The following is a 15341-nucleotide window of genomic DNA, read 5'->3' on the forward strand; positions in this document are numbered from 1 at the left end:
GTTTATTTAAAATTTTAAATTTCTGAATTTTGTTAAAAGCTTACAAGGTTTCTTTTAAATAAGCAATCCAATTTTGATTATTTTAATATTATTTAGTTTTTGTTTTTTCATTCTTGTTTTTGTATATATTAATCTTTTCCGTTAAATATTACAAAATTTGATTGAAATTACCGTTACGTATCTTTGTTGAGATCCAAAAATCCACTTCTTAAATACTCCAACGCTCTAATCCCTGCGACTTATGGCAGTATAATAGTTCGCTAAAGATTATTCGATTTAGAATTTCATCCGTATCATTTCATTAAATATGACTTTCTCTTAAATTCGATTATGCATGCTTTGTTTATATTTAAAGCTTTGCACGAACATTTTCCATGCAGATGAAAATGAAAGGGAGCTTGAGTCACCTGTTGATTGTTACAGGTAAGTAAGGAACTATATAATGTCAAAATTATAAATTTTTCCAATAAAGGGATAGTTTCTTTATGGGTTAAGGTATCAACCGCAAATGATGCACTAAAATTAAAAAAACTAAATGAAGATCTAATCAAAGCGATTGCTGAGGCAAATGCTGGCACCAAGTATGGTGTGGGATGGGTTCCGAATCTGGGAAAAGCTCTCGAGGAAGTCCACACTACGTCCTCAAAACGGTGTTTCATCCTTTTGGCGCTGGTGGGGCTGTTGTTGTCTGAGAACTGCCCGAGTCCAGCATACGAGTATTCCTATGAATATGAGTATAGATATGAAACAGATCCTTCGACAACCACAACTAAAAAACCAACTACCACTACCACCAAAAAAACCACCGCAACCACCACCACTACTACTAAAAAACGGAAAACTAAAAAACGCACCACTAAAAAAACCACCACACAAGAACCACGTGCTCCACCACCATCCTTAACTTTAAACTTAAATGTATCCCTTCATATATACCCGTATCCGATGGATCAAATTTTCCCACCAGGAATGTACAATATGTATGAAAATGGAGCTTACTTCCCATTTTGCTATCAGCGGAAGTGCCCATTGGATTGCTCCCAACCCTATTGCTATCCGTGCGTCATGCCCAATTGTGATCCTGTGTGCATGCCCCCCAAATGCTATCCGCCTTGCGATCCCCCCCACTGCCATCTAATGCCGAACTGCTATGGCAGTGATTGCCCAGATCCCTGCATCTACCCAGAGTGTATTAGCGGTGACTTTTTTGGATCGAAACTTAGAACCTGCATCGAACCTCACTGTCCACCGCCTCTCAAATGCAGAAAGCCGATGTGTCCTAAGCTTATAAAAAAGGGGAAGCTACAACGATCCAGGAATAAAATAAAATCACGTTCCGGGAGGAGGACTAAAGGTGAAAAAATAAAGAAAAAAAGGAGAAAAAAGTCCAACTGTGCTGTCCAAAGCGCTGTAGATTATAGTTGGTGGGGATGACCCTCCCTTTGGAGCTTGGTAGGACTTTACAAAATACATTAAACAGGATCATTTATAATCCTTTGAAAAATTTTTTATATTTGACCTTATAATCAAATATATATTTGTCTAGAGTTTTGTCTTCTATTAAAATAAATAATTACGTATGTTAAAATATTAAACAAAGATACTAAAATTCAAAAACATTTCTCAAAAATTATATTTTCCAAAAGATAATTCCCAGCCCAACCACAAAATGTAAAATCTTTGAATTTAATTTTCTTGATTTATTTTTGTAGGTTTCCTCCTTACAAGTCTTTGAACTGAAGTAAGATTTGTGTTGTTATGTCAAGTAGTGTACTTAATGCTAAATATTAACTTACTAATTACGCTATTTCGCTCTATATCATTCGTTCGGAATCGTTTGGAAATTTGCTTTATAATTATTTCTAAGTTCTTTGCATATGTATGTGGCTTACGATTATTTGAACCATGTTGTGGTTTTTGATTAGATTTTGTGTGTTTTTTATGTTTAGTGTTGCAATGGATGTGTTTTCAAGTTATTTAGTCCAAAAGACCCCCATTCTTAACCACAAAAAGATATCAATATACCTAGATATACTCTCATGTTTGTATATTATACAAAAATTAATCGGTATTATCTCCATTTCATTCTGACGGTTGCTCAGATATTGGTCGTTTTGCTTGTGGATGGTACTTTATAAATACAATTTATTGTTGTCTCGGCAAATAATAGAGTGCTTCATTCCGATTCTCAAGATACAGATACATATATCCTGATTCAAGGATCGCTGCATTCCAAAAGTGGACGTCCGTGATAGTCAAAAATGAAAAGATTATCCTCGATTTAAGCCACTATTAACAAATTCCATGAGGATCAAAGGGGAAGGATATCTTTTTTTTTACAAAATAAAATGGTTTTCACCAGGCCGGTTTCTTTGTTTCACATTTATTTATTTTTTTTTCGTTGCTTTTAACTATTGCAAGCGTATAACAAAATCATAATAGCTATTAAAAAATAATTAAAGAATTTCAATTAAATTCAAATAAAACATGAGCTAGAAACATAAATGTCTTCATACCGCACAAATTTTTAACTAATAATTATAATAATATGGAGCTAAATAGAGTCGTAATATACATATACAAAACTAACAAATAAATCGGAGCTGAACATTAAAATAATAGTCATTTTATGTCCATAACAATACCAAATCAAATGATAGAATTAAACCTGAATAGAAAAGCAATTAAAAGGGGATGTTGACATGAAAACTCTACTAAAGTCCCAGTCCAAGTTTCCCTTCTTTAGACAGAATAATAAAAATAACTCAAGGCTTAAGTATAAGCACGGAATTAATGGCATTTATCCGCGATTTTTATGTTAACTTAAAGCTAATATGTAAGTTGCAGTTTGTTTAGTTTCTGATAAGTGTGTTTTCGCGTGCAATGTTTTTCTTTTAGGAAATGTCACATAATGGTATAATAATCCTTTGAAATGAATATAAATACAATTGATAAATTATTGCCAAAAATTAATTTTTAGGTTGAAGGTTCGTGTGATTCGTATTTCATTTCTATTTAGGGCCGGGTTTTCGAGGCACTCTATAAACCGGCCCTTAATGTGGTATTTTAAAAGTAATTCATATATTTTTCGGTACATCATGATTACAACTAATAATTTATTTATAAAAATTTCACTAGCAAGTAAATTCTCCACTCAATAATTACAACTTAATTACACGCATATAAACAGAATATCAATAGATTTGTTTGTTTGTTTTTTGTTTTGTCGTTGGTTCTGTCAAATAAAGGCAATTTAGATGAAAACCAACCAACCAGCTAATCGTCGTCCTCATCGGACGAATTTGAGGACAGTTGTAAATCATTTTGTAGCAAATCGTTCGGAAAGCCACCGTTGGACGCATAAATGCCAGACTGTTGTTTCTGCTGTTGCTGGTGGGGATGGTGGCGCGACTGCTGCTGGTGATGATTATTACCGTAGGATGGCGATATGGAGCCCAGTCCCAGATTGGGCAACTGGTTAAAGTGCTGCTGCTGCTGCTGTTGTTGCAGATGGTGCTGTTGCTGCTGCTGCTGCTGATGATGCATTTGTGCAGCTTTGTGTTGATGCTGCTGCTGTTGCTGGCTAGGGCGGTCATCCTCAGTGCTGTCATCGGAATCGCTGCCGCTGTCACTGTCGCTAGAGTCAGATTCAGAGCTGGAACTGGAGGCACTGAGAGCGCCACCAATTTGCTGCAAACAACCAAGAATCACATTAAATAAATTATTAAAATAAATAATCATTTATAGGAACTCACTTGCTCCAGAACTGCAGCCGCATGCGCAACGGACTTTGAAGTCAATTCATGGTCCCTGGACGAGTCCAGGTCCATTGGCATGCTGTTGCCGTGTCCATAGGGGGAAGGTCGCTGCTGTTCGTGTTGCTGTTGTTGTGCGTAGTTGTTGCCGCCGTTGTAGCTGTTGCGGCCAAAGTTCGGCTGTTGCTGCACCATCGGCGGACTGGAGCGCTGCTGGCGCTTGGCATGACCGTGATGGGGTGCTTGCCGCTGTTTGCCCATGTGCGATGAGGAGGAAGCGGATCCGTAATCGGAATGGCCCACAGCTGAGCCAGTTGAGGAGCCGGAAGTATTCGCCTGGGAGCCATTATGGAGGGCCGCCCTCAAGCCGAAATCGTCGTCGTCGGTTATCATGGGGATGCTGGGCAGCGTTTGTTGAGCATTGTTTGCATCCCAACTGAAAAGGAAATATGCAATAAAACTGGCTTCTGCGAATAGGAATTTAGACATACGCTGGCGCGGATTGAGGACTTCGATGGATGGCCACTGGTCGCGAGGGCGAACTTTGCTGCATCGGCGAATTTCGGGGCTTGAAGTCAACTGTAATGAAAAGAAAATGGAAATTACTTTCAGTCTTCTAGTCTTATAGAGTGGATGACTTACTAATATTATTACGGCGACTGCCCGTTGAAACCTTCGTCTTTGACGTGATTCGCATGGTGCTGTTCTCCAGTTTGGCCCCCGAGCCTGGCCCATGACCGGAAGCCACGTTCGTTGATGGTCCAGATCCATTGCTAATCTGTTGACCCGGGACTTGACCCTGCATGATGGCCGCATTCTGAGGAGGCAGATGGCTGGACTTGCTTGATATCTCACTCCTAAAAATATAATTATTTAATAGGTATATAGGTTATAGATTATAAACAAAGTCACCTCGTTTTCTTGACTTGAATATTGTGATTCAACTTCTCGATTGTGATAGCACCCGTCTCCTTGTCGTAGATCATCAAGCACTCCTTAGCATGCTCCCTCTGATTACCCTTATAAACTGTATGAGGCACACCGGAACTTTCTGAAAAATAAATGCAATAATGCATTAAATCAAATCCATAAAGAAACAATTATCTATGGATGATGAAGAATATTTATATTACAAATAAATTATTATAATAGTTTGTCATTTAAACTCTTAAACTCAAACCAAAGCTACAATGCAGTTGTTACTCGTCCTTACAAGTAAGTCTATTCTTCTCATTAAGCCTGTTCTAATTTAAATTTAAATTGTTATATTTAGTAATAATCTTCCTTCATGTAACTGATGTGTTGTCGATTATATCGTACGTATGGGACGTGGCTGAAGCTATATTGGAAATAAAGGCAGACATATTAAATAGGACCGGTTACAAAATAAAGAATACAACAGGGAAACTCCAGACGTACGTGAATCTTCTTGAGATTGCTACAGGGTTCTTGTTTCCAAATAAAACCCTACCTGATCTATCAAAATTGTTAGAATTGAAATAAATGAAAATAAAATTATAGTTTTTATAAGGAATTTCATTAGAATTCACTCCATTTTAGACTCCCTACTTAGTCTATTAGTTCTGCTTTCAGTTTTAGAAAGAAAAGCTGTATGATTTAATGTTGTGGTTATTTAAATAAGATTGTCAAAAAGCAACTATAAAAGCAACTTCCCATTCAACCTTGAAACCCTAAAGTTTAATAGTTAAATAAACCGTGGAATGGTAATTCGTCATGTCCTGGAGGCATAGCTTGCAGAAAATCATTGAATCCGTTTAGTTAGTGGGATGGCAGCAAGCAAGAAGTGTTGTGTGGCACTTGTATGCGGTAAGTTTATTGACCGGATAAAGTCCTGCCCAGTTCTTCACTGATTACCCTCCTCCTCAAGGAGTGTTGCTGCCCTTGGCCATGGCCATCATTGGGATTCCCGCCATAAGACTCAAGTACAGGATCCAACGCGAAGCCCAGGTGTACGTATACAACAGAAATTATAGCGCAGCTGCCCAGCTGGAGGACGCCAACAGACTGATGGTGGAGGTCGAGGAGAGTCCAGTCGAGTACCCCTTGGAAGATTTGCAGATGGAGCTCCTGAAGATATGCGACAAGTTCGCACGCGATCCATGTAAGTTTTGGCAACTGGAGACATGTCCACCCAGGGATCCCCTCTGCTACATCAAGCCGCCGGAGAATATGTGTCGGCCCTGGTTGCCGGGATGCAATACTCCGATTCCGCCGGAGAACTGCTGGCTCACGGCGGCGTCCGAATGCCCCGAAGTAACCCCTACAAAGGTTGCCTTATTCCTGAAATTTTGAAAATTTTCAACGAGCAAGAAAGGCAACACGAGAAGGACTCCTTAAATTTCACGCCCCGGAATTTGAAAACATTTTAGAAGCAATTGTCTCTGCATGTGAAGCATTGGAAATAAATTATAATACAGTTTAAGATACATATAGTCTATAAAGATATAGCTCAAAAATTCTTATAAATTATTTGGATTTGGTGGAACTTAAAAGGCAACCAATAACGGCTGTGGAATTGCAAAGTTACCGCACCACTTCCATACCCACACTTGACCAAATGCCGCTATTACTGTCGTCGCCACCGCTGAACTCTTCGACTGCTCGGCGCTGGCAATCAACGAAGCGTTACACAAGCCAAGTCGGCCGCAATGAAGTCCAACAACAAGCACTGGCGGCAGTAGTAGAAAAAAAAAAAAACAACAATTGCCACAACAAGCAATAGCCCACAGACGATGTCTGGGTCTGGCCACAAAGAGCATAGCAAAATAATGCGAGTATGGAAAAGCCGTGGAGAAAAAAACTTGAACGCTTGGCTGCATTTTGCCTGACCTGATGTAATTTAGTTTCTCTCCTCGGGCAGAGAGAAGAAGGCTGGCAGGGAACACCTCCCATTCACCGCCCCATTGCAATATTTTGTTTAAACTTTAAACTATTAATTTTGGATAAAAAGGAGTGTCTCCTTCATAGCCTCTCTCTCTCATAACTCATCATATCTCTAAGCTAGTGATTGCCAATTGTGGTGGAGTACCTATCGCCTTAGCCCTTAAATGAGAATTATTATAATAATCTGTCTTAAGCGTTTAAGCACTCACCTGAATTTGGCACGATAACAGTAACTTGATTGTTGGGGCCAACGTCGACAGATGCCATGCGGCTGGTATCCACACTCGCTGGCTTAAAGTCATCTGGAAGAGATGACATTTTTAGCATTAATTGCATACAAATTGCTGTTGGAAATCTTACATTTGATTGTGTGAAATGCTGTCGACGTGTTCTTCGGGTTGAAGGTGGCCCCCAGCTTCAGCTCCCGCACCTCGTCACCAATGTTTAGGCGTTCGGCCAGTGTGTTCTTCTGTTTGGTCATTATCATCGTGGTTGTGTTGCTCTGCGACGATGACAGATGTGACTGATAAGGCAGGATGTGGCTGGTGGCGGTTGTTTGAGGATGGTTGTTGTTATAATTGTTGTTGTTTGTGTTGTAATTGGCACTGGTGTAGTTGATAGACTTTTGATAATTGTGGTTAATGTTGTTATTGTTGTTGCTGTTGCTGTATTGATATGACTTCTCGACCGCTTCGCCTGCAGCTGCTGCCGCCGCCAGCGCCGACGTCGCAGCAAAGTTACGCTCCTCGGCACCGCCACCGCGTTGATAATTGGTGACGCCTTGGATTCCAAAATTCTGATCACCGCCTCCGCTACCAATATTGCCACTACCGCTTACGGATGAGGTACTACTACCGCCGGACTTACTGCTGCGATAACTGCTGCCGTAGTGTTGACTCGCAGCCGCCTTGGCCTTGAGACGCTGCAGCTTGGTGCCCACGGATTTAGGAATTTTACGGCCGTGTACTGTTCGAGGTGCTGCCCCTAATTTCGAACGATGCAAAACTTCTCAAAGGGTTTTGCACGCCGAAAACAAAGAGAACACCCTCTCGAACGGTGAAAATAAAAATAAAGGGGTTACAAGGGGAACAAGGAGACGAGCAGACGACTCTCCGGTTCGGGGATTAACCTTTGGAAGTTTTCCTATTCCTCAGGGCGGCTGGTGAGTCTCCGATGCTACATTTGTCATTTGGTGACGTCGTCGTGGCTGGAGAAGATTATCTTTTCTTTTGGCTAAGGCGGCGGATAGCCTTCATTCCACTGGAGTTCCGGGACAAAGTCACTGTCTTCTGCAAAGAATGCCAAGTTAGGAATAAGAATTTATTTTTCAACCAGACTTTAGACATTTCTTCCATATGTTTGCGACACGAACACACACACACACGCACAGCTTTTTGTGGCACTGCACTTGCACCTGCAGCTGCTGGCCCTCTAGTGACACACATTCGATAGCTCCATTCCGATTCCGATTCGGATTCAAATGCGGTTTGCTATTATTCACCGATCCGATATGGGGTATTATTTTTAGCAAGAACCCACCCACACACACACGCACAGAGACACACACACACAGACAAAGGCCCACGCGTGACGGTGGAAGGAGACTTCTCGGCCAGATTCTTAGACGACAGATGACGAAGCTGGGGGCTGGTAACTAGAGGCTGGAGGTGCCTGGAAATTGGGCCAGCTTCTGCACTCGCACTGCAAATTGGCATTAATTTTCAGAAAACCTACCTACACGCACACTATCACACGTAATACGTAAGCAAATTAAAAAGTGAGCGGCTGCAGACGTCGTGTGGAAAGGGGCGGGTCGGAGGCAGGGGCGGCCACAGCTGAAAACAAGTTTGAATAGCCGAAAAAAAAAAAAAAAAAAAAAAAAACAGCAACGCGAAGGTGAAATTTCCGAAAATCGAATTGAAACGTAGACGAAAAATATCTGCCTATAGGTGAGTGAGTGTTGCGCGTGTGTGTGTTCGGTCGCACCAGTGGTCGTGCTCTACGCTTTCCACAGAAGCAATCTCAGCCGCTTTTCGGATCACACCAACCAATGCAGTTCAAATAAAGCACACTTTCGTTTCTAGAGATTCGGCCAGCTGGCTCCCGCACAATATTGGCTTACATTATTTACACACGAAGCAGTAACACGTCCAAATTTACAACCAGTGTGACCATTGGGCATTGGAGCCGAATAGTTGGGGCCGAAAGTAGAGGGGGAGAAACATCGATGACAACATTAATGTCGTCGATGTTTTCAAAACATTTTTTTATCATTAAATGCGTTAAAAGAAATAGAATAATTTTATTTAAAAAGCTACTTGTTTTTACTTCTCTTATCTATCAAGATCTATATCAAGATCAATGTTTTCCCACCTCTAGCAGAAAACAGTGCTGGAAAGTTTCAAAAGCAAAATGTAAAATGTCAAACATTAAAATACGAAATATATTCTTTATTCTTAAAATATACAAATATTACGTTGAATCTTCATGCGCAAATAATTTTTTTAATCAATAAAGCAATGTCATATAATTAACAAATTAAATTTAATCTCAGATATCATTTGACAACTATCGTTCTATAAGGTTATGAAGTGGGCCATCCCTAGCGGCGACTTTTTCCAGGTAATCTCTGTTTTTGCGCTGGGAGATAGCCAGGTAAATCGGCGGATTCTAAACTTCAATAGAACGAAATAGGATCTAGAAGGTGCATGGAATCTCCCTTTGTATCTACATCTGCACAATTCGCATTTCCGCCAAAATCCAGGCCCTGGTTGCGCAGATACGCATGTATACACATATGGTTTTTTTTTGTATACGCACATGTGTACATAGAGAGAGAGATATGTGGCTGAAAGCATTATCAATTTGAGGAAATATAGAATCCCCCAGTCGATCGTCAATGACCGACCTATTCGGATCGACAGCTCAGTGTGCTTTCGTTTGTTTCCGGGGGCTGTGACTGTCAGAAAGCAACTGCTAGCCTTTTCTTTTCCCTTTACTTTTTTCGTTCGGCGTTCTAATCTAAATTCAAAATTTATACATTTTCTGCAGTGCGGTCTTCGGTGATTGTGATTAGTTAGCCACCATGTGTCAGCCGATGGGCCAGATGCAATGCGAGATCAAGAACATGACCCTCTCGGGCGATCCGGAGCTGGATAATCAAATACGAAGGTGGATACGCTGGGACAAGTGTCCCAGCACCGCCTGCCAGATCATGGATGCGGTTCGTGCCAGCGACTGGGATACGTAAGTCAAGAAAATCTACAGTAGACTACAGTCCTTCTAATCTGGATTCTTATCCCCGACCAGGCTGCGCAAGAGGCTGTGCAAGCGCATAACATTTGGAACGGCGGGATTACGGGCCTGTATGCGAGCTGGCTTTGATTCAATGAACGAGCTAGTGGTTGTCCAGTGAGTGTTTCTCCCTCTCCTTGGGCGAGGCATCGCAGCATAATTGTTTTCTTTCATTTCCAGAACGGCCCAGGGTCTGTGCCAATATTTAAAGGAGCAGTACCCGAACCCGGAGGACTGGACGGAGCGGGGTGTTGTCTTCGGCTATGATGGACGCTACAATAGCCACCGGTTCGCAGAACTATCAGCCCAAGTGTTCCTGAGCAACGATTTCAAGGTGTGGCTATTCAAGCGCTATGTGGCCACACCCATGGTGCCGTACGCCATATTGCGGCTGCAGTGTTTGTGCGGCGTGATGGTGACTGCCTCCCACAACCCCAAGGAGGACAACGGCTACAAGGTGTACTGGTCCAACGGAGCACAGATAATACCACCGCATGATAAAGGAATTCACGAGGCAATTTTGGAAAATCTGGAGCCATCGAAGGGGGCGTGGGACGACTCTGCGATGTGCTCCAACACTCAATTGGATGACCCCTTTGACATTGTGGTGCCGCCCTACTTTGACAATCTGAAAAAGCAAATACCGTGCGATATGATGGAGAAGAATGGGCGGTGTCCCGTCACCTTCACCTACACGGCCATGCACGGCGTGGGCTATGAGTTTATAAAAACTGCCTTCAAGCGGGCCAACTTCCCGCCCGTAGTATCGGTTTGCGAGCAACAGGAGCCGGACCCAGAGTTCCCCACAACACCGATGCCGAATCCCGAGGAGGGTAAAACTTCATTGGATTTGGCAATAAAGACCGCAAAGCAGAGTAACAGCCAAATTATTCTTGCCAACGATCCGGATGCAGACCGATTGGCGGTGGCCGAACGGCGCGAGGACGGTAGCTACAAATTGTTTAGCGGCAATGAGTTGGGTGCCTTGCTCGGCTGGTGGAGTCTGGAGTTCTACAAAATGACCGTACCTGACTGCGATGTGTCCAACGTTGTGATGGTATCCAGCACGGTCAGTTCGATGATCCTTAGATCCATGGCTGCTCGCGAGGGTTTCACTTTCTTCGATACCCTCACCGGATTCAAGTGGATCGGGAACAAAGCCATCGAACAGGAGCAGGCTGGCAAAAAGGTATTGTTTGCCTTTGAGGAGGCCATCGGATTTATGGTCGGTACATCCGTCTTTGACAAGGACGGCATCAGCGCTGCCACCCACGTCGCTACCATGGTGTGCTACCTGCGCTGTACAAAATGTATGACATTAGAGGAGAAGCTGCGTGACATATACGAGACATACGGCTACCACACATCCATCTGTTCGTATGTCATCTGCCGGTGTCCACCGGTCATTGAGAAGATATTCGAGCGCCTTCGCAACTGGGATGATGGCCAGGCGGACACCTATCCGAAGAGCATCATGAACGGGGAGTACGAGATCGAGGGTATCCGGGATCTTGTCACCGGCTACGACAGCAGCACCCCCGACAAGAAGGCCACTCTGCCGACCAGCAGCAGCTCACAGATGATCACGTTCACCTTCAAAAACGGTGCTGTGATCACCTTACGGACGAGCGGCACAGAACCAAAGATGAAGTTCTACGCCGAGATGTGCGGTAAGCCGGAGGAGAAGAATTGGGGCAAGCTGAGCAACACACTCAAGATCATGGTCGATGCCACTGTCGAGGAGTTCTATGAGCCCGACAAGAACGGACTGCAACGAAAGAAGGACTAATGCTTGACGGTTGCCCAGTCCCAGCTAGCGGATGCTCTGACGAATTTGCATACAACTTTTAGCGAATAGACCTGGCTAAAGTGATTATTTTGATATCAACAGCACTGATGCACAAGCCAAAAAGCAACAGCGGGCCATGCTGTTAACTATAGTAGCTACTTATTGATAATCAACTGTTACGTTTTTTTATTTACCAGTAGGCATATTTATAAAAGTATGTAAATAAACGCAACACCACCACCAGGCACTAAATAGGCAGTCTACTCCTATCCACCTAAACAAAAAAACAAGTGGAACCACGTTTCATTTTCCATCGTTATCTTTGGAATACGAGTGCTGGGGCAAGTCAGACCACACTCGAATTAATTGCGCTTGTTATTGTTATCGCGGGAGTGACTTGAGTGCCAGCGATTGGATGAATCCGAATCCCTCCTCTATTTCGCAAAGTGGTTGATCGGCGATTAAATCCATTGAACTTGAATTAGGCAATCTATAATCTATGGGGGAAATCAGTGGAGGAAGGCATTTGTTAACCCAGGACTGATAAGCCACTTTGTAATCATCCCACCATTTGCGTCATGACTCCAAGCAACAAACTCATTCAGTTAAAGCTGTTAAAAATGGGGTTCAATTTATTATGATTTAGGACTAATTATAGTTACAACAGTTACAGTTGGATAGATAATATTCGCTTTATGTTTAAGGTTTGGCTTCCCAATTGCTTTAAGTTGAAAAGGAGTACTTCGGCGAGAAGCATTAGCTAGAAAACGAAAATAAACTCAAACCTCAAGCAGAAGGTATTTAATTAGTTTTGTAAATAGGCAAGTTTATAGTTATATCGTTAAGATTGGGTTCACTGGAACGTTTATGAATGTGTATATATGTTCGAATACGAATTCGGGTCCTTATCGCTAAAATTTTGCTTCTAAAAATACACTTGCTTTTGTATAAAATGTGTTGCTATGCCCAGGTGGGCCGGCTCTTGGCAATTTTTATATTTTGTTTTTTTTTTTGTATAAAATGCATATGTTCAGGCAGTCTCTTTCCTTAAAGTATATGTATTTGTCAACGGTTTCATTCGAGTTCTAGTTTTGTTCTAATCCGGCTTGGCAGATTAGACTGTTTTGATTTAGGACCTTTAGGTTTCGGCTTAAAATGTGCGTCGGTTTAATTCTAAAGAGTCGCGCCAACAGTGGGCGCTCCACTCTTGGCGCAAGTCCGAATCTTAGCTAAAATTCCATCCTTAAAGCTATCCGTTGGCTTACAGGCTTCTGCGACAATCCATCGCCACGAGTAAGCACAACTTTACACTAAATATTTCCTAAAATAAAAAGTGTATAAAAGAGCGGCATTGAAGAGTTGATATTTTCGTGATCGCGGTGGTTCTGTATCCGAACCGAACCTTCATTCTTATAATTAATACTTTGGGAACTTTCAAGTCATGTTTTCTTGTAAAAGGGGACAATACATGTGATATGTGTTCGAGTCGGTTTAGGAATTCTGATACACTGGAATTTTGAGTATTTTTTAGATGATATATGGGGGTGTTGTGTGAAAGAATATTAAAATCTTTCAAAGAGTTTCAAATTGACATTGAAATACTGAGTTTCTCTACACAGAAGAATGATTGTTTCAAGGTTTTGTGATAAAAATAATAGAAAAAGGACAAAGGATATGAGCAAGGAGTCTCAGACAAACACATGGAGGTACGAGGACTGCGTCTGGTTGCTGTGAGTGGGCGTGATAATGGGGGGCGGACCGTTGTGGTGGTGTCATACGGAGGTCTCCGAGTTCAGTTTAAGTACAAATTTGTTGCTCTTGGGATCCACCACCTCCTCGGCGAGATTGAAGTGCGGCAGCTTGTGCACGGTGACCATGAGGGAGACGTCGTTCTGGATGAGCTGGAAAGTGCACTCGTTACTGATCGGACGGGACACGATCTCGTCGCAGATCAGCGACCAAGACTGCACCCAGCGACGCTCCTTCTCGCTCTGCATGACTGGGGATTCGGTCAGATACGGCTCCAAGAAGGCCCGCGGCGACAGATCGTGTTTCAGGCAATGGGCCAAGTGCTTCAGGATGCTCTCGAAGGTGTGCCGGGGCTGCTGTCGCGTCACCCGCAGATACTTCTGCAGAGCCCTTGCCATCGAGGGAAATACAGCGGCTGCGGCTTCCTGTGGATCCAAGGGCAGTGCCGGAGCGGGTTCGTTGTGGATGCGCTTGATGTGGGTGAAGGCTTCCTCGGCGGCAGTGATGAGGCGTGCGCGGCGTTTCTTAACCCGGCGCTCGTACTCGTGCTCCTCGTAGAAGCGCTCGTTATGCGAGGAGTCGCGACGGCGGGCATTGGCCGCCAAGACGGCCCGGCTCTGGCTCTGCTGCTGCGAGTTGCTCACCCCGTCCACCTCATAGTACTTGAAGCTGTTCGATATCTTGTTGCGCTGCGACTTTGACACCGAGATGGGTATGCGCTCCAGATACGGATTAAAGATGGGGAAGTCGACGTAGTAGTGCTGCAGCACCCACACCGCCGCCCGCTGGATGCTCAACTGGCCGAGCATATAGGATCGCGACACTCCGTCCGGGGAGCGGATGATTTTGACGTAGTAGGTCGGCTGTTGGTGGCGCAGCTCCAACAGAACCACGGCCACGTAGTGAACGAACAGCAATGTGTCTACGAAGTTGGTCGCATAACTCACCAGCGACTTGTAATCGACGGCATAGCCGCCGGTCTCTACGACGATCCGGGCACCGTTCGTGACCTGCACGATGTAGAACAGCCAGTAGGCAAAGGTGCAAATTGTGACCAAAAGTAGGACCAGCGCACGGTACAGGAATATTCTCGGCATACTGGCCGAAGTGCGGCGCATGAACACCGCCCACAGACCGATCGCCAGGAGCAACAGTCGGGCGGCCAGGGACACCAGCTGGCCCTTGCACTGTTCACTGCAGGCCAGCAGCTTGGTGCGCACCGTCTGCGTAAGTTCCGGATCATCAAAGGCGGAAGGAAAGAATCCTGCGTGCGGCATTACCACCATGGCCACCGGGGAGAAGAACGCAGCGCATCCAAGCAGGAAGCAGAAGCCAGACTCCATGTAGCGACGACACGCGAAACCGAATCCTTTCTCGTTCTCGCGGTGCCACATGTTGTTGATGTCCTCCATGGAAATGCTCTGCTCCGAGGTGTTGCCTGTCACAGCGGTGGTATTCTCGCCCCAATTCTCGTCCTGCGGAAGGATCTGCACCTCAATGACCTCCTGGCCGTCGCGACTCTCATCACCTGGTTTTAAAATTAAGGTTGGGGGTTGAGATTGAAAATAGAAATCGTATTGGACTCACCTGTCATATTGACACTGGTCTGGTAGGGAGCCATATCCCCGCGTTGGAATCCCGATTTTCCCGACTTGGAAGAGTGCGTGCTCCGGTGGGAATGGCGTGACCTATCCCGCTCCCGCTCCCTGTGGTAGCCGTTGTTCACGCTGCCTCCGCCGCCACCACCACCTCCCCCGCCGTTGTTATTATGGTTCCGCGAGCGTCTGGAGCGTCCACTATGTTCCGACTTCACGGATTCGTTTTCCATTGCGTGCGTGGGCAGTCCCCGC

The 15341-nt window shown here is 44.0% G+C and overlaps 5 protein-coding genes and 1 long non-coding RNA gene across 10 annotated transcripts; 4 read left to right on the plus strand and 2 right to left on the minus strand.

The window, feature by feature from the left end:
* The first annotated feature begins 288 nt into the window (after positions 1 to 288).
* On the plus strand, positions 289 to 1551 carry LOC26514949. Of its 2 annotated transcripts, none has more exons than XM_032450880.2 (2): positions 289 to 423; positions 479 to 1551. In XM_032450880.2, the coding sequence occupies exons 1-2, from the start codon at positions 375 to 377 to the stop codon at positions 1432 to 1434; spliced, it is 1005 nt and encodes a 334-aa protein (XP_032306771.1). In that variant the 5' UTR covers positions 289 to 374; the 3' UTR covers positions 1435 to 1551. The 2 variants fall into 2 exon arrangements, with proteins under 2 accessions (XP_032306771.1, XP_032306770.1); XM_032450879.2 differs by having other exon boundaries at positions 364 to 423; positions 473 to 1551.
* An 816-nt stretch (positions 1552 to 2367) lies between these two features.
* On the minus strand, positions 2368 to 8906 carry LOC6495085 (ell-associated factor Eaf). 4 transcript variants are annotated; one of them, XM_014907654.3, is made up of 8 exons: positions 8782 to 8906; positions 7020 to 7948; positions 6869 to 6961; positions 4668 to 4806; positions 4398 to 4612; positions 4247 to 4334; positions 3756 to 4191; positions 2368 to 3690 (listed from the first exon to the last, which is right to left on the minus strand). In XM_014907654.3, the coding sequence occupies exons 2-8, from the start codon at positions 7144 to 7146 to the stop codon at positions 3277 to 3279; spliced, it is 1512 nt and encodes a 503-aa protein (XP_014763140.1). In that variant the 5' UTR covers positions 7147 to 7948; positions 8782 to 8906; the 3' UTR covers positions 2368 to 3276. The 4 variants fall into 4 exon arrangements, with proteins under 4 accessions (XP_014763140.1, XP_032306641.1, XP_001959095.2 ...); XM_032450750.2 differs by having other exon boundaries at positions 7020 to 7945; positions 8782 to 8848; XM_001959059.4 differs by having other exon boundaries at positions 8708 to 8847.
* LOC116654716 lies at positions 4813 to 5289 on the plus strand. The gene is made up of 2 exons (XR_004309889.2): positions 4813 to 4970; positions 5029 to 5289. It is a non-coding gene; the product is annotated as an uncharacterized LOC116654716 (long non-coding RNA).
* LOC6495555 lies at positions 5516 to 6232 on the plus strand. Its single transcript, XM_001959060.4, has 2 exons — positions 5516 to 5582; positions 5644 to 6232. The coding sequence occupies exons 1-2, from the start codon at positions 5543 to 5545 to the stop codon at positions 6066 to 6068; spliced, it is 465 nt and encodes a 154-aa protein (XP_001959096.2). The 5' UTR covers positions 5516 to 5542; the 3' UTR covers positions 6069 to 6232.
* Positions 8907 to 9257: 351 nt separating the features above from the next.
* Positions 9258 to 11994, plus strand: LOC6495556 (glucose 1,6-bisphosphate synthase). Its single transcript, XM_032450749.2, has 4 exons — positions 9258 to 9314; positions 9711 to 9905; positions 9969 to 10070; positions 10134 to 11994. Exons 2-4 carry the CDS (start codon positions 9745 to 9747, stop codon positions 11740 to 11742), a joined length of 1872 nt encoding a protein of 623 aa, XP_032306640.1. The 5' UTR covers positions 9258 to 9314; positions 9711 to 9744; the 3' UTR covers positions 11743 to 11994.
* Positions 11995 to 12347: 353 nt separating this feature from the next.
* LOC6495084 (vang-like protein 1) lies at positions 12348 to 15329 on the minus strand. Its single transcript, XM_001959062.4, has 2 exons — positions 15079 to 15329; positions 12348 to 15019 (listed from the first exon to the last, which is right to left on the minus strand). The coding sequence occupies exons 1-2, from the start codon at positions 15317 to 15319 to the stop codon at positions 13515 to 13517; spliced, it is 1746 nt and encodes a 581-aa protein (XP_001959098.3). The 5' UTR covers positions 15320 to 15329; the 3' UTR covers positions 12348 to 13514.
* Between the last annotated feature and the right edge of the window lie 12 nt (positions 15330 to 15341).

This window comes from Drosophila ananassae, chromosome 3L, assembly GCF_017639315.1.
Source record: "Drosophila ananassae strain 14024-0371.13 chromosome 3L, ASM1763931v2, whole genome shotgun sequence".
Lineage (NCBI taxonomy): Eukaryota > Metazoa > Arthropoda > Insecta > Diptera > Drosophilidae > Drosophila > Drosophila ananassae.

Coding starts and splice junctions, on each gene's coding strand:
- LOC26514949 (XM_032450879.2), top strand. CDS start 375: ATGCAGATGAAAATGAAAGGGAGCTTGAGTCACCTGTTGATTGTTACA. Junction 424..472: donor TCACCTGTTGATTGTTACAG/GTAAGTAAGGAA, acceptor TTTCCAATAAAG/GGATAGTTTCTTTATGGGTT.
- LOC6495555 (XM_001959060.4), top strand. CDS start 5,543: ATGGCAGCAAGCAAGAAGTGTTGTGTGGCACTTGTATGCG. Junction 5,583..5,643: donor TTGTGTGGCACTTGTATGCG/GTAAGTTTATTG, acceptor CTCCTCCTCAAG/GAGTGTTGCTGCCCTTGGCC.
- LOC6495085 (XM_014907654.3), bottom strand. CDS start 7,146: ATGATAATGACCAAACAGAAGAACACACTGGCCGAACGCCTAAACATT. Junction 4,807..6,868: donor TGTTATCGTGCCAAATTCAG/GTGAGTGCTTAA, acceptor TTTATTTTTCAG/AAAGTTCCGGTGTGCCTCAT. Junction 3,691..3,755: donor CGGCTGCAGTTCTGGAGCAA/GTGAGTTCCTAT, acceptor GGTTGTTTGCAG/CAAATTGGTGGCGCTCTCAG.
- LOC6495556 (XM_032450749.2), top strand. CDS start 9,745: ATGTGTCAGCCGATGGGCCAGATGCAATGCGAGATCAAGAACATGACC. Junction 9,906..9,968: donor CGTGCCAGCGACTGGGATAC/GTAAGTCAAGAA, acceptor ATCCCCGACCAG/GCTGCGCAAGAGGCTGTGCA. Junction 10,071..10,133: donor AACGAGCTAGTGGTTGTCCA/GTGAGTGTTTCT, acceptor TTTCATTTCCAG/AACGGCCCAGGGTCTGTGCC.
- LOC6495084 (XM_001959062.4), bottom strand. CDS start 15,319: ATGGAAAACGAATCCGTGAAGTCGGAACATAGTGGACGCTCCAGACGC. Junction 15,020..15,078: donor GACCAGTGTCAATATGACAG/GTGAGTCCAATA, acceptor TTTTAAAACCAG/GTGATGAGAGTCGCGACGGC.